The sequence below is a fragment of the Drosophila suzukii genome, chromosome 2R (genome assembly GCF_043229965.1).
Source record: "Drosophila suzukii chromosome 2R, CBGP_Dsuzu_IsoJpt1.0, whole genome shotgun sequence".
NCBI lineage: Eukaryota > Metazoa > Arthropoda > Insecta > Diptera > Drosophilidae > Drosophila > Drosophila suzukii.
In genome coordinates, this window is record NC_092081.1 from 23441616 (window position 1) to 23465508 (window position 23893).

The window sequence follows — 23893 nt, forward strand, 5'->3', positions numbered from 1 at the left end:
TGTCTTTTGTTTCTTATCATTTGAGCATTGCATTCTGCATAAACCATAACACCAACGATCTGCGCATTACTAACCCCTAAAACCTAAGAAATACAAAACATGATCAGTTTCCACATCACACACTCATACCTAGATTCTAGAATCGCTCTGCCTCCCTCTACGACTATCTGTCTCTGTCTTTCGCCATTTTCTATTATCTTTCTTGGAATGTCAACCAAGTCGGTACGATCCTAAAGTTCTATTTCTCTCTTTTACTCTCATTTCAGATAATGTAAAATCAGCTTACACCCAAGCAAAAGCAGTAAAATAAAATACAAATTAACAGCTGCGTCTATCTATAGATATAAACACACACACATCTATATATTTGAATAAGCGTTCGATTTGAATCAAAATTATAGCCCAAGCTATCAGCTATATCCCCCAAAAGCTTTGTACTCCAAAAACGCTAACGAACAAAATCGATAAAACCAGAAACCAACTGAAATCATACCACATCTGCCATAGATCTATGCTATATACATATATAGGTGCTGATCTGTGCTCTTGAATTTAGTGTTTTTTGTGTGCGTGTCGCGAAGGAGCAAAAAGAAAACAAAAGAACACTTTCTCTAGTCGCTAGGCTAAACCATATAAACTCCAGCTAACCCAGATCCGTAATCAGCAACTAGCTATATATCTAAACCCCAAACACGATGGCCAACGTTGTCAATATGAACAGCCTGCTCAACGGCAAGGACTCTCGCTGGCTGCAACTGGAGGTCTGTCGCGAGTTCCAGCGCAACAAATGCTCGCGCCAGGACACCGAGTGCAAGTTCGCCCATCCCCCGGCCAACGTGGAGGTCCAGAACGGCAAGGTCACCGCCTGCTACGACAGCATCAAGGTCAGTACTCCCAATCAAACTAGAACCCCACCACTCAGCTCCCGAACCCCCTCTATTGCTTCGTGTGACTCGTAGACCGTAAGCTTTAAGACTTATGATTTCTCATCCCACCAAAATACTATATGATATGATCCAATACCGAACCCCCGTCTAGGGCCTCAACGAAAACTGATCTTGTCTCGCTTTTGTTGTTTGTGCTTTTGTGCTTTATAAACTCCATTTTCGTTTTGGTATCTCTGTGCTTCTATATATATCCTATACACACTATATTTAGTGGCTGTCTCTCTAAGTGCCTACCAATAAAACATATTAAATAAACGCAGCTGAAGCGCCGAGCTGAGCTTGAGCATTGTGTGCGTGAGTGTGCTTGAGGCTTAGGTCTTGGGTCCCGAGTAGAGGCTTTGGCTTGGCTTACAAATAAGAGAGTTCCACCACCCATCGAAACCCCGAACCCCATAAAAACCGTAGGACATAGAGAAAAGCTCAGGAGAATTAATTGGACTAAGCTAAGTGAAAATTGCGGTGCATTTTCTCTATGTCAACTATGAAACCAATAAAATGTTCTCTAAAATCAACTGAATAACTAAATCCGTTTGTCACCATTCGAGTGATTTTTAGGCCACGCAACTCTTAGACATGGACAACTTCAAGGTAAAGCTCTAAAATTCAATTACTAAGTTAAGACTTTAGCTTTAAGAACACCCCTCCGATTCTATTGATCTTCGTTAATGTCTTGCATTTCGTAACCTGAACCTGACACACACAACCTGCCGAAGGGTAGATAAAATCAAAGGCAAAGAGGTTTCCAGTTTCCCTGATTTTTTACTGCTCCGAAAAAAGGCAACGCGGCAAATTAGCAGGGTGGGCGAGCAAAAAAAGGGTGAAAGCATTTCTTTTTAAACTCAGGACAATGCCGAACAAGAGGGCCGGGAAAAAATTAAGTTGCCCGTTTTGGTGTTTTCTTTATTAAGCTCTTTGTTTCTGCCCCGCAACAAAACAAACAACTGCCAAAGAATGGCAACATAAAGTGGGGTATTTTATGTATAGTATATAATGCTGACAAAATGCCATCATCATCAGCAGGAGCGGTGGCATAGTGGCTAGCATCGCCACTCACCATCAAAATTTGTGACAGCATAAAAAATTACGTTTTAAAAATTTTCGTTGCCGCTTTTTAGGCGTCGCTGGCAGGCTGTTTGGCCAACGTCCCTTTGTTATTCCAACAAAACCCGAAGCGAGTCCTTAAAGTTGGGCATAGTTCGTCCTTTTCCCCAGCGAAACCCCCCGTGCCATTCTACTTTGTCGCTCTTGAGTCGAGTGTGCAAACAATAGTTAAAACTGATGTTTGTAAGTAGCTCGTTGGCTTGGGTCTACTTTTATTTTTTTACAGAGGCGTTGTTAATTGAGCCACAGGATGGTCCCCCCATTTTTCCCTATACTAATCTTTAGGTTCTGGGCCTTAATGAACGTATTAGGGATACTCTTACATTTCCTTTGTTCCTGAGAAATTCTAAATATCTTTTGGTTTTATTATTTTGCTTAACAACATTAATGTGTTTAATAGGCTTTTAATTTATCCGAATACCTTCTAAAAAATAAAGAAGAAAATAAACTGTTTAAAGCAGAATAGTAAAATTAATATACTAGTAATAGTTTCCTTTACTGGGGTAGAATTATTTGTACATATATATATTTAGCTATGGCCATAACTATCTAAATACTACCAGTTCCTTATGGAAAGTTAAAATAATTGATATTCAGTTTAGAAAGCATTCACATACGATAGCAACCCCACAACAATAGTTAAAATCCACTTATGACTCAATCTCAACCGTGTCAAATTTGAATGCTTATTAAATATTCATAGCTCGGGCCGGTTCCCGAGCAACGTCTGACTTTCATCATTAATCTGAGCTAACCCCAAAACATTTCCAATTATCTTTGATGGATCATTAGGAGCCGGGTCAGTCGGGTGCCTCTCGGTTGGTTTCTGGCCGTGCCTCGAAATCTCATAAGCCTTTTGGCAATTATCCGAAACCACAGCTGCGTGATAAGCGAGTTCTGACTGCAGAATCCACACCATCATCTGTGTGGCAAGTACAAGTGGCAAGTAGCAGCTGCAAGTTGGGGGCGGGATGGGATGTGGAAATGGAAACGGAAAGGACACACACGCCCAGTGACCCTTGGGCACTTGTAGTTTTTGCCCAGCTGGGCGGGCAAATAAAGCTCAGACATTCATTGCCCACAAATTAATTGTGTTATCCTATTAATTAACTATGCAGTAAAGTTGCCGAGCAATTTCGTTCGCCGAGCGTTTTTCCAACAGCCTCCTCCGCCGCATTTTTCCACTTTTCCACTTTCCCATTTTCCTTGCCCAGTTGTTCTTCGCCCTTTTGATTGCTGTAATTGTAGGCGAGTGTGTTTGCACTCATTTTCACCTCTTTTTGTCCCCACCGGGCTTTCATACACGTACACACTCGTATGCTTGACACACAAAACGAGCTGGGCTTAAATGTTTAACGAACTTAAACGTGGCAAGTAACCAGCACATAATATATATCTACATATATAAGGCCGCCAGTTCGAGGACGAAAGGCCTATGTACGACTCCCCTGATTGTGTGCCTATGTATACACGTGTTCCACGGCTGTGTTTAAACTTTTTCCCATTGCCGCGACACTAATTTATTGCGCTGTGGACTTTTAAATGCCAGTTCCATAGAAAGAAATAGTTTAGGCGGAATAATAAATTAAAACTGGGTCAATGTCGGGCTTAGAGGGCTTATCCAGTCTTAGATTTTCTGATTTTCTAAAAAAAATACTTTTTGAAATATAAATTTATAAATGTAAGTAAAAAATGTACTTCTGGATTTTTAAATTTAATTACCTCAAATTTAAATAAAAATTAATTTTAGAAAAAGTATTTTTTGAACATTCTTTATATAACATAGGTATGACTAGAATAATAAACCCCGTAGTTTCTCCAAGTCTTTCGTTTTCCCACTTACCATTAGATATTTACAAAACATTCTACGCAAACTTGAATGCCTTTTAGCTCAGCCAAGCGTTTCATTCTCGCTTAGTGACCTCTGACCCTTTCAGCAAATTGGCATCATTTCATTGGTAATTTCCCCCAATTTAATTTGACCACAATGGGCCAGATGAAACTTTAAAAGCCACTCGGAAAGCGACCCAGAGCAGAAGAAAGGGATGGGTGATCAGTGTGAAAGTGAGAGGAGGTAATAAGAATGAGAAAAATCGCAAAGCCCGCCACAACATAAAACATTTTCCGGTTTATAATTTTCTTGTCAACACAATTTTCACGCCATGCTCGGGCGCCATGCGATGGCCTCGCTGGAAAGTGGAAGGACTGGAGGACTCCTCCTCATCGAGCGTTTTTCTGGGCTGGTGGTGCCACTTTATCCGGCGCCTTTCGCCACCGCGTCCTTTCGCCGCTTCGCGCGCTTTTGCTACTTAACCAACTGTAAAGCTCTCGGCCATATTGTGTGGCACCTTATTTTTCTATTATATTTCCCAGCCAACACGGCCACCGCCGCTGCAACAACATATTTTTCGCGCCAGCTTGCCCCTTCCTTTGGAGGGGCGGGCCGACAAAAGTCAAGCTCCCATGCCATGCAAATTATGGTCGAAAAGAATGAAAGAAAATGGCGCCCCGCAAAGGAAAATGAAAATGAAAATGGCAACTCTTCCGCCCAGAAAGGAGGGAGATAGATGGCTGGAGAACAATGCCGGCCACTTTGACATCTTCGCTCCTCGTCCTTCCTCAGGGGCTCTTCTGTTGTTTATTCCAATTTTGTAGTTGACGCTTGAATTTCCGGTCTGCCTCGGGCCGCCTCGGAAATACTTTGGTAATTAAATTTTAAAGACAACAGGAACTGGCAGACGTTAAACAAAAAATAACTCTGATTCTGCTCGCTCACCCACATATTCAATGTCATCCAATTATTTTTAATTCCATTATCTATGTTTTTTTCCACCGCCTTCGCTCCTCCGACTTGCCTCGAGAAATTGCTGGGCAGCATTGAAATCGATAATAATAATAAACAGCCGGGCAGAAGAAATGAATGGCAAGAGCAACTTAATGTACAAAATAAACCAAAATAGCAAATCCAATTTAAATAAAAGTTCCCAGAAATTGGGAAATAGAGCGCACAGCTATGAGAGGAAGCGAAAGAAGAGAAGAATCATCAATAGTTGCTCAAAATTAATGGTGGAGTAAGAAAGAAAGGAATGGAAATGTAGAGGAAAAGAGCGAAAACTTTGCGGTTGTCATTGAATCAATTGAAATTGCGAATGGCCAAAAATGGGATTTTTCTGGTAATTGGTGAGAAGTCTGAATGAATGCCAGGGAATTTGTCAGTGTGTATTTATAGCGATTATTAATAGTGTCAAACCTGTTTTTCAACTCGGATTTCGATACATAGAAAAAAAACTTTTGAATGGGCATCAATGGCTATTTGAAAGTGGCGCCCAAACAGAGACTTTGAATTGATCCTATCGTCGATTTTATGTCGCTGCTCCAATATTTATTTACGAATGGCAATCTTTAAAGATTCGAAAGATATCTTTGTCATTCCGCCAAAGTCTTGCGAGCCTGGTTTTTGTTTTCAGAATATTTTATTTCGAGCAGGGACTCTATTTGGAAGATGCAGCTCAAAAATCTTCCTACTAACGGAGATCTTTAAGCATTTCTTAGGTATCTCCATCACATTGTCAACATTTTGTGTCACTTTAAACCCCATAAGACTGCATAAGTCCCCCATTGCCTTAAGGCATCGCCGAAATCAGTTTCGAGTGCAGTCTGTTGTCCCCTCACCTGCCATTATGCCCCTACCCACACCCCCCTTTTGGGAGGCTGCAACATTCTGCTGCCAGGCGCGCCTAATTTGTTATGCCTTACACACGTTGCACTTGGAAATTCCGCAACAAACTTCAAGTCAATAACTCAGCAGAGCAACTCCCGCTGCCACCCAGGATATTTCGCCCACCAGCACTTAATGCATTATGCAACAGCAAGTTGTGGCATGTCCTTGCACATAGCCACACACTCACATGTGTGCGAGTGTGCGAGTGTGCCATTTCGCAGTTGCTGAAACCTACACAATTCATTCGTCCTGTCGCCGTTGCCTGCTCCTTGGGAAACCCAGAACGTGACTGCAGATCGAGCTAGAGAGCCAGGGAGCCAGGCAGCCAGCCAGCTCATGCCTTAAATAAAATAAATGGCACATTATCAATATAAACAAGAGGACGTCGCCGAAGGAGTCGCGTACGCGAGTTGCAAGCGTAAAGTTGTTAAGTTACTTAAGCCAACAAATGAAGCGAGCCAAGATGGAGCGAGGTGCCTTCCCACTGCCGGATTCCCAATTCCGGAGTCAGCAATTCGCAGCATTTTCCTCGCTCACTATTTCCATGAGCCAGTCACGAGCCTGACAAATTGCACTTGGGCGCCAGTCTCGCCCCGATCCCCCGAAAGAACAACTTTCCCGTTCTGACCAACAAACAGGTCCCTGCGCGGGCGCCAATTTCTTTTCATATGGCTAAGACAAAAGGCAAACAAAAACTAATACCGGCCGGGATGAATATAAATGCGAGTAGGGAGAGATCCTTTCCCTTCCACCTTATCCATTGGATGAAAAATGTCGCAAGTTTCCCGGGGAAATTCCCCATTAAATGCAGTCGGCGAACGGGAGAGTGTCAAGCGAGCACATGCAAACAGCGCCCCCTATCGGTGACTTTTACAAATAAATATTTTTCGCTTTGGACTTGCAATTTCATTTCGCTGACATATTGGGGGATTACATATTCATACGAGTGTCAATCAGGCGGACAAAGTCCGGAGACAGGTGACTCGGTGGCCCGTCAACTCTTGAGTGACTCGAGTCTTGGATTATCGACTAAGGCGAAAAAGTGGCAAAAATATGAGGGAGGCGCTGATGTTGTCGATTGAAATTGGATTAACAGGAAAGTCGCGGAAAAGGGAATGGCAAATTTCCTGTCACTTTGAGTGATAATTAGAATAGAGTAACTTGGCAGGAAAAATGTTAATATCATTTTGCTGATGTGAATTAAATTGTAAGCGACAGCGTTGGACTTCTTGTTAGGCAGAAAATCAATTAAAATGAAATGTAAATAATTGCTCCTCAGCTGGGAATGAATTCCCACTTGACGTTAAAGACTTCCCTGCTTTAAGCCACAAGTTCTCTGCCCCTCCTTGGCTGCCTGATTTTTTCTCTGTTTTTCTCAGGCGACAGCTAAGCGTCAAACTAAGGACAGAAAAAAAGGAGAAACCGGGACCGTTTCCAACGAAAATCGAGATCAATAAAAACGTCATTCAATTTATTTTCAATTTTTGCGGAATCGCGAGCGAATGAGACGTGTGTGGCGAGGGGCGGTGGCAGGGAGTGCCTAACAAATAATGGCAGACAGAAAACCCAATAAATTTAAAGAAGAAAAGCCGTCGCCTGGGACTCGAGCAATGACTAACTGCGGAGGGGACGGAGGACTGGGGACCGGGGACCGGGAATCCTCCATATGCCATGCGGTTGTACATCCTTGAAAGTGGGCGCTTGTGCGTCTGTTTGGGTATATCAAATAACTTTGACTTTACACATTATTAAACCGCAATGTCGTCGACGAGTGGTGAAATAAAGCGAGACAAACAAACAAAGCAGCGTCGCATTTGTAAGGATTGCAAAAGGACGACGGAGGAGTGCAGCACGAACTGCTCCTGTTGCATCTCGCGTCCCACGCTTGACAAACTCGACAAACAATTGTCAGCCTTGTCGACAGGCTTGCCAGGATGCCAGAATACCACACTGCCAGGGTGGCGGCAGGATCCTTGGTCCTGGAAGCCTCGTTCCTTTGTCTTGGCTGCTGCATTTTTCAAGAGAAATTGATTAAAGCCAGTCGCTGCAAACTGTTTGCCCAGTAAACTTAAAGTTCCTTCAATGGACCCGCCACTACTCCTTGCATTCCGCATCCTTTCCGTGGAAGGGGGAAATTTCACTTCCTCTCTCTCCGCTTTTCCCCAGCTCCTTTCAGCCGAGTGGCGCATTTTCTTTTGCCTCGGGCGTTGCGGCAAAGTCAATGAGTGGCAATATGCCACCAATAATTCAGGTCACGCGAGATGTCGTCGCTGTCCTTGCCGCTTTTGGTCCTCGGCATCTTGGGCTAGCTTCGAACAGTGGAATGCATTCCCAGTGGAAGGACTTGTAGTTCTTGATATGTCTTGGAATTAAATGGATTTTATTAGGCAAGGAATATAATCTTACCTTACATTATGGGAAAAAAAACAACTTATTTTTAAAACCACTGCTTATAAATATACTTACGCACCCAAAATAAAACTATAAAAATATAAAACTATTAATGTAAAGTTATCGTTCATTTTAATCGGCGGTTCAGAACAGCCTATTCTGTGCGTTTTCTATTCAGGAGCTTTACCGCCACATGCACAGTATACAACAGCACGCAACCACATAAATGACATGGTATTTCATTAAGTACTGAAACTATATTCTATATTAACTTACGCTTATCTTATACAGTTTTAATTGTGTTATTTAGTAGTAACATATTTTGAAAGTTTTTCAAAAATTAAATATTACTTACCCCTAGTGCTTACAAATTTCTGAGCTGCGTCCGGCTGTTAGATTTCATATTTAGTACACTTTTAAAATGCTTCTATACTTTCTTAAGTTTCTAAGCAATCTGCTTGTAACTCCACTGTGTGCCATCGTCTTCGTCTTAGACCCAACGTCATTTGTCGCCTTTAAGCCGTGCTGCCTTCTGCCGCCCCCGAACCTGCCACGCCCCCTCTCGTTGCGCCTTCTGGCGTTTGGGTGTATTGTGGAATGTTCTATTGCCGTTTCGGTTTTTTTATTTTTACTTTTCATTTTTTGTTGTTGCTGATGTTTTTGTCGCACACATCCGCATTGTGCGCTCCATTGTGTGCTGACGTCGTTAGGCCATCTAGGTGGCACTTCGCCTGCGCCTCCCAGTGCCACGCCCCCTTCGACCACCCCTCGGCTTTCTTCTTCTTTCTTCACTGACTGGTGGCTGCTGCAATTTTAATGAAGCTGCGGCATGCGGCAAGCAGCGCCTTCGAGTTGCACGCGCCATGGAGCAACTTGCGCTTTTTATGCTCCGGGATGAAATGGGGATGGGGATGGGATGGCAGGTTCTGATGGTGGAACCGCCTCGGCTGCCATTGTTAAATGAGCTTTACATGACAGCTGGCGCTTTGGGTCGAGAACTGCTACTCCATTTCCTACATACAAAGAAAAAATAATGAGGATATCAATCATTAAACCAACGTGGTCATACAGACCTCTATTAAACAATTCGTTTCCCGCGATCCTTGACTGGTTACAAATTTGTTGTGTTAACCCATAATTGAATTAAGGTTAAAAGTAATCAAGATTTTATGAAAAGAATTTGTAACAATCAAGGATCTCTTAAAAAAAAAAAAATTTCTAATCGACAGGCTTTTAAAGGAATGAAATATAATCTTTCAACACACAATAATTATTTTGTATCATATTTATTTATTATTTCAATATTTATTTTTGAAGTATGCAGACTTTCCCCTCAGTGTAGGGTCAGTGCCTAACGAGAAATCCAATTTCTCTCTACGGCTGGTCAGATTTCGAGACTGACTGTCAATTGGGACTGCAAGTTTTCTGGGCTTTCGGGCGCGGGGCTAATAAATGAAAATCCACAGTAGTGCAGAGGGTTTGGCGAAAGGATAATACTCCCTTTGGACTTCCGGAGCGTTTGCCTTTTGAATAAATGCCATAATTTATGGTCAAAAGTTTGCCTGTGCACACATTTTGCGGCAAACACTTGAAGCGCAGCTATTTAGGAAACCCCAGAAGCCCGTTCCCTTGGTCATTTGATGATGATGATGATGACTACATGGGATCCGTCTCTCCGTTTTCCATCTGCATTTCGGCTCACTCACCAGTGCAGATTTTGCAGTTCATCTGAAAAGTTTGCTCGGTTACATTTCGGTGTCCATTAGTGTAATTTAGAACTCAAGTCGAGACCGAGACTTCGAATTCTATTTTTGGTTGAGCAGAGAGGGCCAAAAAAACATAGAAAATAGAAAAAGGAAAACCAAAAATAGAAAGATATTCAATTTACTTAATAGTTTTGGGATGGCGCACAGGGTCATCAAATTACGGAGGTGCCAGGGCAGTCAGAGACTAGACCAAAACCCAATACCAATTGGGACTGGCCAAGGGCAGGTGCTTATCATATTCTAGGTTCTGGGTTCGGGTTCCGGGCTCTGAGCTCTGGGTTCTAGAGGTTGACAAACGATTCGGGAACCCGTGCCTTTGGCATTTCTTGCTTTGTTTGCTCTCCACTCCCGATGAAAATCAAATGAAGCGAGGAAGAAGCGCCTTTCGATGCGGAGTGGAAAATGCTAATCAACAATGGAATCGATAAATGTTTGAATTGTGTTCGGCCTCTGCCCCCAAACACCCCCGATATCTCCTATCCGTCTCTAAAAACTGAACAATGACGGCCGGGAATTCTCGTACTGTCGCTTACACATCGAATTTGCATATTATGAGATAGATAAAGAAGGAGGTGGAGTTGGGAGTCCATCGGAATTTGTGTTTGGCAAAGGAAATGAAATATTTTCAATGAATAAAACTAAAGGTTGCCAAGGGAGTCGATCGAAATACTGGTGCGAGGGATTAAATTAAATTACTTTAAGCATGAACACCAGCACCTCTCATATTTTAAATACCTTTGGTGTATATTGAGATTGCTTTTGGGAATTACTTCATTTGAATGCATTAGGTTTTTGGCATATTGTGGCTTACCTGGGATTTTAAAATATTATTTAGTAGTTTTTGTTTTCTGTAAAATAAAGCACTTAAACGGGAGCTAAAAACTTTTTTGCTTAAAATATCAGCTTTCAAATTACATGTTTTTGTAAGTTTTTAAAAAGTTTGCAAATGCAATTTAATATCTTTTTTAAAACTATTGACAATGATTATTGCTCAAAAATATTTTTGTTTGCCTTATTGAACCGTAGTAAACATCATTATAAAAAATCCCCAAGCCCCGGAAGCAAATTTCCTTATTTTCCCCTGAAAATAGTCCGGCAGTCAATGGATTACTTCCGTCATTTTGCCTGGGCTTTCAAACACATGCGTTCGCACGCGAAATCAATATCGAAAGCCGACGCTTGGCAACCCCTCCTCTCCTCCGACCCTCGAAAGTGACAGCACAATTTAAGTTGCCTGGCCAAAATCAACAAATATCTTTCTCCAGCCACATACATTTTGTACATATATCTTTTGGTGTGCGAATAGAAATTGAAAATGCGCAAAGCGCCTGTTTAAGCATTTCAATTGATATCCATCAGCAAAGTGGCGCAACAGCAGTGGCAGCAACAAAGGCCGCCCTCGTCCTCTGAGGGGAAAATAGAAAATCAATTCAATCACGCTTATCAGAGACTGAAGAAGAGCGAGAGCTCATCGACAAACGTCATCGGCAGAATCTGAATCAGAATCAGAATCAGCACCAGAATCGGAATCAGGAGCAAAGTCCGAGAGCCCCGAGGATTGCAGATAGAAAAAATTACAATTCAAAAAGCATTTCGGTATGTTTACTGCCGCACAGCACAAAGTAGGCGAAAAGCCCCCGCCCGCCCGTTCCGTCGGAAAAATGGCGACAACAATAAAAATCTAAATGGAACTAGTCGCCACCACCCACAATACAATCCCATTCGCCATTCGCCATTCGCAGCTGAGAATGATTTACTGTCGTTTGTTTGTTGTCTCTCCGCTGACTGAAAAGAAATACGCCGGGCCAGAGAGATTTTTATCCCTTGGATTGGCAAACGTTTTAGACGTTTTTACTGTTTATAACTATCCGTCGCATCCGCCCCCGAAAAACCCCATCTATCTGGCGCCACGTTGTCCTCGATTTGAAAATGGTCGCATATTTATATCACTCAGGGTTTTCCGGGCCGGGGAAAAAGGCATTAGCCCGGGCATTGTGTTGTTCTCGAGAGGAGTTGCTACTCGAAGAGCTGGCTTATTGATTGCTCGAGTGTTGCATCAACAAGCCATTCATGGCGGTTGGCCTTTGAGAGCCCCACTATTAGCTGGCTGCCATGAGACTGGATAAACATTATTGGATTCGGTCGGATTAGCGACTATTCAAAGTTGTGGCTTGCGATTGTTCTTCGGCTGGCAAGGAAAGCTTTAAAGGCAACTTTAATGTCAGGAAAATTAAATCACTGAATAAACCTCTTAGAAATTCAATTGAGACATTATATTGGGTGACGGGTAACAATTGAAGCTTACTTAACTGACCATTTAAATAAAAGTTCATGATATAATCACATATAATCGATTGTAAAAACAAAATCTTGCTATCGTAAATATCGAAATAATATCGATTTTTATTTATAAGCCATTTAAAATAGAGTTTTGGCAGATAAAATAATAAGTCAGTATTACCCTCAAAAACTTTAATTGAGGTCGAATTCAAATCATTAGAAGGAACATATTAAATACTATCGAGAATATCGATAACATAAATTTTATATCCCTTTTTGTCTGTTGTCAATTATCATACTCAATATTTGCATATATTACTCAACTTCTTGTTGGTAATCCGCAGCTGACTCTCTCATTACCTCATTGAATCAATATAGTCCTTCGGATAAAACCAACTTTGTTGCCACTTCTGCCGATAACTCGGCTCGCACTCACGGGTTATGGTTATCGCTTTGGGCCTGCAGGCAACCTTAATCACATTATCGCTCGGTGGCATATGGAAATATTAACTTGCTGCCATCATTGGCACACTCGAATGCCTTCTGCCCCTGCTCCCCTCTCCCTGTTCCCCATTTTCCGGGGCTGGGGACTTATGGCCAACTTTTCCATCACTTTCCAAGCGATTAAACAATCAGCGGGCATTATAATCTCTGCACAAAGTCATGTATCATAGATTGCCCCACTCGGGTTTTCATCTTTGCTTGTCTGTGTGTTTTCCTTTTGCCTGGCATTTTCATTGGGTTTTTTCTTCCTTTCTGCGAGTGTGAGTGTGTGCCATTCGATGCTGTCAAACATGATTTGCATATGCTTGGGGTTTCTGCTGGTGGATTAACTCTTGGCGATTCCTCTTCCTCGATCGCTCCGCAAATCGATTGCAGATTTGCAATCGTCGACTTGCGATTTGCGACTGTCCATGTTAATACGCTTGTAAGCTTTGTGCGCCCAATTAAAAACAAGCTGCCGGCAATGTGAGTTTTCCAATCCATTTTTACACTTTTCCCATTTTCCCATTTTCCACTAATCATAATGTTTGATATACCCACAGGGGTGTGTGCTAACAAAACGATTTCCTGCTCTCGGGTTGGGTAACGTGCGCCATCTATCAACTTGACTTATTATAATGAATTCATTTAAATGACAGTTATTGTCACAGGTGTGTGGGAATGGGTGAGCGGGTGACTTCCGGAGTGCTGGAAAATAGGCTTAAAAAGCCATTATTGTCAACATTTATAATAGTTTCAAGAGTCTTATGTGGGGAAATGCGTCCTTACCTCTCGGGCTCGACCTCTTTTGCTTTCCTTCGCCTTTCCTTTCTGGGTTTTCCTGTCTCCGTCTTGTGTTTGTTTACCTGCCACTCGAGAAGCACACACACACATCCTTAGACAGCCTGGAGTGTTTTTGGTAGAGGAGGGGGGGGGGGGGGGTTTCCAGGACGATGAAAGCGTTTGCGGCCTACCCTGCGTATGAGTTATGTTTATGAAGCTGCCTCGGCGACGAACTTAAAGTGTCTTCAAGTGGCTCTGATGAATTGACGCCCCCTCTCCTCCCCGACAGCTCGGGACAATCTGTCTCTCACTCATAATTATTATTATTATTATTATCATTATTTTCGACTTTAATCCTTTCGCTGACAGTGAGCAGCTCCCTTAAGCTTAATGGAAAGCGTCAACGAATTTCAGCTGCTGCCTCGCCTCGTTTCGTTTTAATTTTCGCTTCCCCACCGCCTTTCCCGCTTTTCCCGCTTTTTATTTCGTTCATTCGCACTTTTTAATTACTTTCCTTTCATTTCGGACAACTCTGGCCACAATTTCTCTTCTCGCCTTCGCTCTTTGTAATTATTTCAGCAGTTTTATTTGATAATTTCTCATTGCGCTCACACACGCCAGGCGAATTTATCATTTTGCCGGTGGCACGACGGTTTCTGCCACCGAAAGTGTCAGGAGATCCGAGCTCTGGTGGCAAGGAGATATAGCGACAATTTATGTGGCTCTTCCTCGATGGGGCATGATTAGAAATGTGTTTATTGAGGGGGAAACTTAAGGGAACTCTTGTCGTGAGCCGTGAACTCGAAAGTGTCGGTTTAAGTTCAAAGAAATGGCACCTAGACTGGGGATTAATGGTGATGGAAAATTAATTAAATCGAGAGTGAGGTATTTATTACTAGGGAATCTATTACCTTACAAAAACGAACTTTTAAGCAACGTTTTACATTTAATTTCTATCTTCTTTCTAGTAATTTTTCCTTATTTCCCCAAAGAACATTCCTTTTCCTCAGCTCTCACATTGAAATATAAATTTACTTAACCTTCTTCACCCAATCAAATAATTTTGATCTCAGAACCGAGATTTCCCCTATTCACACACACATTCGCCCGAAGGTCCTCAAGGATGCCAGCACAGACCTAAATAATATTCAGATATTTTATTTAAAATGAAATTTAATTGTCACATTAAATGCCACGACGTTCGGGGGAATGCCCGACAAAAAGGAATTAGATGGAGCAGGGCGCAGGAACAAATCCCGAAAGACACAAGGATGTGTGCACACACACATTCCCAGCTGGGAGGAAATTGTTGTTTCGTGGGCCCCGGGCAGGCATTTTCCAAGGAACGAGGGGAGGGAGTGGGAACTTAACCTATTTACACAGTAATTTATTTGCTTATAAACATAAAACCACTTTCGTTTCCCAGAAGGCGAGGAGGAGCAGGGCCCACAATGGGCATGGCATATGCTGAAAGCCCGTCCTGAGGAAGGCACTCACTTAATTTAATAATTTTCACATTTATTGAAGCAAAATGAACAAATGCGAAGAGGCGACTTTGGGAATGTGAGAAGGGGCTGGAGAAAAGGGGGTTAGCTAGTTGAGTGCGGGCGTTGGTTGGGGAATTAAACATATGGCCAAGGCTGTACCCATAAAGGGATCCTTGAATGCTCTATGCTCTTAGAGGGGTTATTATAGTTCAGAATCAGAATATCTTGTAAGCCAAGAGAATAAAAACATTCATTAAATAAAGAGATTTAAATAATTTGGTTTATAACGATGCAAACAGTTCTTATACAAGGTTAGTCTTTTTAAATTATTGCAACCTAGAAAGAAAAGGGTCTACTCAGTGACATTTTCTGAATTTGTGTACTGATGTTCTTGGGGTTGCTAAGATTCTTGTAGAGTAAGTCCAGTAAGTTGGGACAAATTTAAGCCAGTGTCATATGACAATAAATGATTCTAATCTAAAAGGGTATTCAGGAGTGTCCTTTCCCAATTGATTTTATGCATCATTTGAGTCGGTTTTTAATTTTGCTGCCCTCACTTCATTGCCATATGTGTATGTGTGTGTGCCCGGTGTGTGTGGGGATGGCAAACACACTTAAAACTCAAATATTTGCATACACTCGAGTTTTGTTTGCATAAAAATACCTTAAAAAGCGGAAGGACGAAGAAGGAGCCGCAGCGGCGAAAAGGCAAACGGAGAAAGGAGCCCCAGACTCCCTGCCTTTTCCCCTTTGAGCCTTAGACCAGGGCAAATTTATTATCACACACACACACAAGGCGGGCGGAAGCAGAGAATACAATCTATATAAGAACGGAGGAAAGAAATGAGGAGGAAATACTGCAAAGCCCAGGACAGGCACGAAATCAAACGAAATGAGGCAGGCACACACCGCACACACGGAGGACATGGATCCTGACGCGTGAATAAAGCATTCACAATGGCCAGGAAGTGGGGGAGTGGCTCTAGATTGTAACATTTACTAGAGGTAATGTATGCCAATGCACATGAGACCCACAACGGGACCGAGGAGGAGAAAGGGACCTCGACTCCATTTCGTTTCGTTTCATTTCTCCGCCAGCCGACGCCATCCACCTCCGCAGGTGTGCCGTGCCTCAATTTGCATAGCTTTGTGAGTCGGAGGCGGGAGTACGAACCAGGGTCCTGGGGCTCTACGTCCTGGGGAATGCCAAACAAAAACAAACCACGACAGAGGAATAACACGGGGGTGCTGGTGTGTGCGGAAAACTCGGGGAAAACAGGAAAAGCTGGCAGCCGCCTGGCAGGCTAAGAAAGAAAGGCGGGCAAAGAAAGCGTTAAGTTTAGCGCAAAATTAAACAATCTTATTGCCCGGATTAGTGACAAAATTATGTAGCATACCACGTCGGGGTCCTTCGACTGCGGAGTTTTAGAGACACAAAAGCTGGGGGCTAAGGGCGATGCCATTTGGCAAGCAAAGCATCCCATCAGGTAGGATGTCACAGTGGGGATGTCCACATTATGTTCACCGATAATTGAGTGAGCAGAGCGTGGCAAGAAAGTCCTGAAAATTGGGGATTGCCTGGGGATAATACGGAAAATTTAAAGGTTTTAAAAGAGGAATGATAAAAAAGATTTGATATCAGGTTTCTAGTAAATTTATGTAGAGGACTATATAGGAAGATTAAACGGTAGAAAAATGGTTTGATAAAGATATCTAAAATAAGGAAAATCCTAAATAGTTCAGAAGAGTATAGCAGATAAGGTAGGGTTCCCATCTCTATAAGAATGAAATGATTCCATTATATTCAAATATTGGATGACCTTAATCGGTAATCCAATTAGGATTGCTTCTTAACCAAGATCTGCGTCCCTGATTATTCATTTACTTCTCTTCAGCTTTCTTTTGAGATATCCATTTCAGCATTTCGGGCCTGAACCTCTGTAAACAATTTAACCGTTATTGTTCCCTGGCCACACTAATTAAGTTGGCCACAAATATTGAGGCAGCGAATTTAACGCTCAATTTAACGAGTCGCGATGGAAAAAGAAACCCACACTCGAACACAAAACCGAAAAAGAAACATAATTATGCAAATGAGGAGAGGGAAGGACAAAGACAGCAGGGCCGGAGGAGAAACGAGAAGAAAAGCCGGGGAAAAGGAAAACACTGGCACTTCGATAGCATCGGGAGTGGTGCAGCTGTCGGAAAGGCGCGTGAGGCGGAAAAGCGGAAAAGCGCATAAGCTGCACGCTGAAGATTGCGCATACGCCCCGTGTCCGACCGCAGAACATAACTTTGCGCAAACACAAACACACACAGCCCTGCCCATACACTGTGGGAAATCAGGGGGAGGACATTGTCATCCTCGTCAGCTGCCTGTGGTTTCATTTCCTGGGCAACCTTTGGCTGCTTTTCCTAGCTCGCCCTCTGCTGATTTAGTGCAAAGCATTTTTCTTGATTATTTCAGTATAAGCATACGTATAGAATTTTCCTTGCTCCTTTTTGTTTTTGGGTCCTGTCTGCCTCGAATGCCTGGAGCTGCTGAGTCGGTGTTTTTCCTCCTTTTTTGGTATCTGAAAGGCGCCAGTCGGATGCCATTTCACCCACTAAAGCTCCCTTACTCCCTTTTCCGTGGCCATATCCCTTCGCATTGCCTTTCCTTTCGACTTGGCCCTCCTGCTGCGTGAGAAGTCATAAAGCGATTTGTCATATTTATACAAGTTGATAAAATTATAAACAGCATCTCTCGTCTCCGGTCGCCGTTGCAAGGACAACTTGAGAGCTTTCCTCTGCGTCTGGCTGCGTGAAATCTCTACCTTTTGAATTGAATAGACGGCATTTGGCTTATGCAATTTGTAAACCTACGCCATGAAATTGAGCCTTAAATTTCAATGGAGCGAAACATGGAGCTTCGATAACTATTATGCAGTTTATTGTGGTATACAAATAAAACAAGTTAATCGGTTTCACATTTGCCAGTCTCCATATTCTAAAAGGTGTTTCATTCCATTTCATGTAGCTATCCTTAAATACTCTCTCTGCATTCCCTGTAAATAGAATAAATTAGATGGTGTCTGTGAGGCAATTTCTGACAGCATTTCGTAAAAAGCCCTCCTGGCTTCGTATAAACACAGTAATTAATGACTTTTGCCAAACGTTACGAATACTAATGAACAAGCGTTGGAAAATGAATATCTCCCCTGGCAAAGCAGACAGAATCAATCGCTTAGTTGGCGAAATGTCGCTGGAAACATTCAAATTACATGTTCAAATTACTGTCAGGGTGCTTTAAGCATTTACCAAACGGATCCCAGCTTCCTCTCGAACTCAGACTCAGACCAAACGAATTTTATTTTAATATTTATTGTTTTTCACGGCAAAGGCCGACAAAAGCACAGCCACCACGACGTCCTTTCCCCAATTCATTTTGGACAGCTGCTTGAGGCAATCCGCCCTCCTCGAATCCGCTGAAGACGACGACGGCGGCAGCAGGCAAATTGAAAACGAAAGCAATGCCAAATAGAAATGTTTTTGGCGCCCCCGGTGGGGCGGAGCGAGGCGAACGACATTGTCAGCATTGTCGGCATTATGTGCCTTCAAATTGGAGTTAACCTGGCCAGGAAGTGTCGGAGGAGGAGGAGGAGGGGGTCGCCCTGTTGTCTTACTCAAAGCGTAATCATGGTCGTTTGTCGCACGTTTTCGCTGCCGTGGAGGAGTGGAAAGATGCATCCACATGGAACTTATTACTTTCATTTGGCCTCCGCCAGCAGCCAGCCGCCTGTGAATATAAATTCATAACAAATTCATTGCGCGCAGCCAGGCATTTAAGAGGCCCAGAAAGGAAAAAAGAAGACAAATAAGGAAAAGGAAAGGCGAGCGAGTGTCAGCGATGCCGGCGTGTGCGTCTAATTCCGTGTTTGCTCGGCACACACGGCGTATGCGTAATCTTGCCGCATCGCCTTTGTCGCCTGTTTGCTTCGAGCCAACTTCACGCAAGCGGCTCACACGCTTCATCCCCATCCTTTTCGTCCTTGCTTTCGAGCCTTGCGGGAATTGTCGACGCATATTTATGGGTCCTGGCCCCAAAACTTTATTAGGCTCTTCACGTTGCCCGGCCAACTTTGTTTGCCCCTCGTGCTGCCACTGAAAAGTTGCCCAAATCGAAACCGTTTTCCCATTATTTGGTTTTATTTACATAATGACATTTAATGATGATGATAATGTCTGGGGCAAGTCCTGTGGGGGGCGAAGGGAATTCGTTTTGTTAGGGAATCAATGAAAGTTTGGCATTGATGGTTTATCGTTCTGATGAAGGCTGATTGGGGGGGCTTATAAAGGTCAGGTTTTTTCTTAAAATATTTAAGAAGTGAACCTTGAGTGAGACGAGTCACAAAATTTAAGACATAGAGTATTTAATATTTTAAAATTCTCTATTAATTTATGTTTACTTTTTAAGGTAATTTTACCTTTAATCACACAAGTCTTCCGAGGTCTTTTAAGATCTTATAGTAATTTATAGTTTATATGTATGGATAAACTCGGCCTTACTCTTACTCTTAAGGTAATTTTTGAGTAATTTCCCATTAACCTCTACTTTAAGACCCCACTTGCCCATAACCCCAAAAAGCCGACCGAAGAACCATTTAAATTTATGATATTTCTGCTTGTGAAATTTTCATCTGGCCAGCTTAGCCAAACTCGTGGCCCTTTTTGCGGCATTAGCCGGCACTCAATTTCCTTTTGAGGGGCCGAGGGGAAAAACAAACATCGCCCATCGAGCGATAAGTAGGCAACACTTTTTGGCCATTACTTGCAGCTTTAAGACGCAAATTCATTAAAAGTCCGGCAGCTCGAGAAATGCTTAACGCACATTTTGTAAATGGCCAAATATCCGAACTTTCCGAACCGCCCCAGAATTTCGCCTGCTGTTGTTTATTATTATCTTTCTCCCCCGTTGCGAGGATTTTCTCGCTTCGCGCTAATTTCAAATTACGAAATATTCCATTTACTATTTTTGAAAAATGATTGCAAGCAATTTCATTTCCGTTTCCGCTACGACAGTTACGCCCCGCATTAGCCAACCGCCCTTCGAGTTTACCCGTTGGAAAAACTAATTACAAGCACATAAAACCCAATGGGTGGCCAAGGATGCCGCTGCGGAGATAGAACAATCCGTTGGGTTTTCATTTGAGGGTGGCACGATGGCATGATGATGCAACATGTGACAAGAAGCGCGGATGGGGATGTAAAACAGAATTGTCCTAGTCTGCGGCACGCCCATCAAACTAAATTACATTTGGGCAAAACACTCGTAGAAGACTCAAAAAAAGGCAGAGAGAGACGTACAAACAAATGTCGATGGACTTTTCCTGCCATGAAAATCTCCTCGTTTTCCCTTTAAGTGACTCCCAAGTCGAAAGTTTCGCATGAAATTCAAGTTCCTCTCGGCAGCATCTTCTCTCTTTTTTATTTTTCCCAGTACCATTAAAACAATACTCGACCAAGGGAGCATAGCAATTTTGTGGCTTTTTAAAGTGTGTGTCAAAGTTTTTCCTTCCGTTTTTGCTGGCAACTGTTGGACATTTTCTTTTATAACGCCCGATAAAGCGGACAAGCTTTGGCAAATCTGAAATCAATCTGCCAAACGGCAGGGAAACCCCTTTCGATTGAAGCCAGATTGAGCGTTATTCCTGGAGCGGATCTGACCTGCAGTGACATTAATGAGTGGTAAAACTGGGAGGTTAGGGGACGTCTGCCAAGTCAGCTTCTGGCCACCTTCTTGTTGTAATTGCCGCCTTCGCCGGAGCAGCTCCTTCTGCTGGTAATGGCTGTTGCGGTGCTTTTGTAGGTGTTTTGGGGGTGGAATCTGGGGGTGACCTGCAGCAATTACCAATTTTCCTGTTACACTTTAAAGTACGCGACTGAGACTGCGGGCTGGTGGCCCAGTTTTGCGCTAGTTTGTGTGTGTTGCACATTAAGTGCACTTGAGGCATGCAGATTAAGCTGATGACAGCAGAAGGGGTGAGGAAGGGGTAAGGAAGGCTTGAGGAAGGGGTAAGGAAGGGGTAAGGAAGGCGTGAGGAAGGGATGGAGAAGGTGGTAAGAAGGGGTGAAGTGCCAGAAGAAGGTGATGACAATGAAGTGCATAATCTTTGTTGTCGTTTGAGGACGCCCTGGTTGGCCATTAAATGTTCAAGCTGGCTTTATAAGTAGGAGGAAGGAAAATGCCTAGCCAACTATAGGTGTATATAACGAAATCTTGATTTAGTTCATAATATATTATTAATATTATATATATTATTAACTACACCAACTGTGAGAAAAGCACAAGCTCAAACATATATTTCATATTAATTTAAAAATAGTATTTTCGTTAGGAAAAGTTACAAATCTTTAACATTTTGTTTAGTTTTCTTCACAACCCATCCCAAGCCCCAAAATCAAAGTCTATATTGGCCCTACTAAATACCACTATTTTCTTCTACTTACAGGTATGTAAACTTCGACTGTTTCTAACACCACATTAAACTTAGTAAGTAAAGACTCAATCTGCTAAACATTGTAATATCACATACAAGACTTTACATGCTGACGGTACTAAAAGGGGTGAAAAGTGCGATATAAAAGTAGAAGTAGACGTGTCAAATACTTTCAAAGATGCTTCATTAAAATAATCAGCTGCGCAGGCACAGAAAAAGTGACGCAAACTAAGCAGGAAAAGCATGCGGGAGAAACCAATGAGGGAAAGCGAAGAAAGGCGGCGAGGGGAAAGTGAAGGATGCGGTGAATGTGTGTGGGTCCTTTTTATGCCTCTGCCTCGAATGTAAACAGGCTGCCACTGCAAGACTTTCCACACTTTTCCCTTTCTTGTTCCATTCCGACACTCATCAAATGCTTCCGTCCGTCTGTCGGCTGCTCCAACTTTGCCGTCCTCGTCTTTCACTTTTATTCTCCATGTTGTCTGCTATTTTTCACTAATTAATTATGCAGTAACAGCAAACAACTTGAAATGTAAGGAGATTAAAGCGACTTAAAAGGCATTTATGCACTGCCAGGCGACGGCAAACAAGCTGAAAAGAGCAGGACATCAAGGAGAAACTGACAAGTGTCAGTCCCTGGCAACAAAATTGCATGACAAGTTGCAAAAATGCCAATGCAGGCGAGTTTGCCCATGTATGTGTCTTGTTAAGTCATGTTTACAGGACTCGAGAGGACGGAGTGACGTATCTGAGGCACAGATGTGCGTTTTAAATAACTGACTGTCAAAAAATTGAAAATAAGATCTTGGTAATTAACTGCAGTCACATAAACTGGGAAAAAGGGGAGAATAAGATTTGCTTTGTATTTTAATTGTCTATCAATCGCTGTAAAGTTCTTGCTTAAATTGTGAGTAAATGCAAAAGATTTAAGTGAATAGAAATAAATAACGTTCGGGGGTTTAACAAAATCCAGATATTACTAAAAATAAATTTGAAAATACTTATGTAGTATTTTTCATCACATTTCCTAAGTACAATATTTATAGGAGCAATTCTTTGCCACAATTCCTATTAATTTACACTTGATTAAAGGCGGGAGGAACAAAAAAGTTGACACTTTTTTTTTTGACAAGGGCACAAGCGGGGAAAAGTTATTTATGTATATGAAAATGCTAATTAAGTTACAAAATGCTCTGGCAAAATGAAAATTATAGACAAAAATGTGAAGGCTTGTGTGTGTGCGTGAGTTCCTGGTACATGCGTAAGTGTGCGACTTAAGTGGGCTTGAAACGACAGGGGCAGAAACAACAACAACTCTTTTCCCGGCAATTTCCACAGCCTCTCTTTTTTGCACGTGTGTGGCAGGTGGCAAGACAAGGCCCCCCACTGCCACCCACCTCCCACTCAGCCTTGAAGCAATTTTTATATGCATATATCTCGTGTATATATACTTTTTTACTGACACGTTTGTGTACAAAGTGAGTGTGTGTGGTTAGGTGTCACACAAAAAGCCCGCGCACCTGCACACTCACATAGGTGTGTGTCTATGCCAACGACTTTGTGCCCGCCATTTTCTTCTTTTTTTATGGAGTTTTAAATATAATAATGACAAGGCAGCGGAAAAATAATGTCGCGGGTGGCAGAGTGGATTTTTGTTACCCCTTTTCTGTGCGGACACCGAGTAAATGTTTTTCCATCGTGACATAAAGTTGCAACAATTGAGCGACATTTGCTGTTGCATGTTTCTGTAGCTCGCATGTCGTGTGTTGAAGGTTCTTTTGGTTGGGGCAGAAATTATAGGGAGAAATTCCAGGAAAAATGGCAAGGAGAATGGTACACGTCATACGAAATTTAATAGAAGTTGAATTAAATTAATAAAACTAAGAACACAATCATTTTCTTATTTATTAAAACTGCATTTTTTTTAAAGATTTTTTCTTATTGAGAATTTGATATCCCAAATGTTATTGTTAAAATTTAAATAGAGAAAGTGATTGTAATGAATTTATTTTATGCAATCGATACTATTTGTTTTTACATTTTTTTGTGACTTCAACTCGAAGGAAAGGAAATATAATAGAATAGAATTAAAATTTTGTAATTATTTAAATTTAATATTGAAAACATTTGTTTGTACGTGTTTGTGATCTGCACAACTACAAATCCCTTGATTAAATGTATTTAATATTCGCCCTGGTTTTTATACAGTCGTCCATTAAATGGCATGTTTTTTTAAGACCATGATGCCCTTATTGATGGATTGCATAACGCATAACACGCTTAACCAACAGTTGATGTCTGCTCTCAATTAAATTGCAAGCTGCACATATGAATATTTAAATTATTTAAATACAATCTCCGCTTTGCCGTGCTGTCAATGTTTAAAGCGTGTACGCAATATCCTTTAGCTGCCTCCTGCATTTTCCCTGCTTCCTGCCACGCCCCTCCTGGCCGC

The 23893-nt window shown here is 42.2% G+C and overlaps 1 protein-coding gene across 43 annotated transcripts in view; it reads left to right on the forward strand.

The window, feature by feature from the left end:
• The window catches only part of mbl (splicing regulator muscleblind), a 180873-nt gene that overhangs the window by 71367 nt on the left and 85613 nt on the right, over nucleotides 1–23893 (forward strand). For 41 of the 43 annotated variants that reach the window (XR_010653612.2, XR_010653614.2, XR_010653613.2 and 38 more), the window contains one exon: nucleotides 267–884. The exons of 1 other annotated variant lie outside the window; for it this stretch is intronic. Coding sequence is in view for 34 of the 42 variants with exons in the window: in XM_065863609.2 (XP_065719681.2) it covers nucleotides 696–884 (189 nt within the window). In the remaining 8 variants the exon portion in view is untranslated. Of the gene's footprint in view, nucleotides 1–266; nucleotides 885–1502; nucleotides 1536–23893 lie in introns of all 43 variants that reach the window. One more of the 43 variants, XM_017073011.4, reaches the window with a different exon arrangement.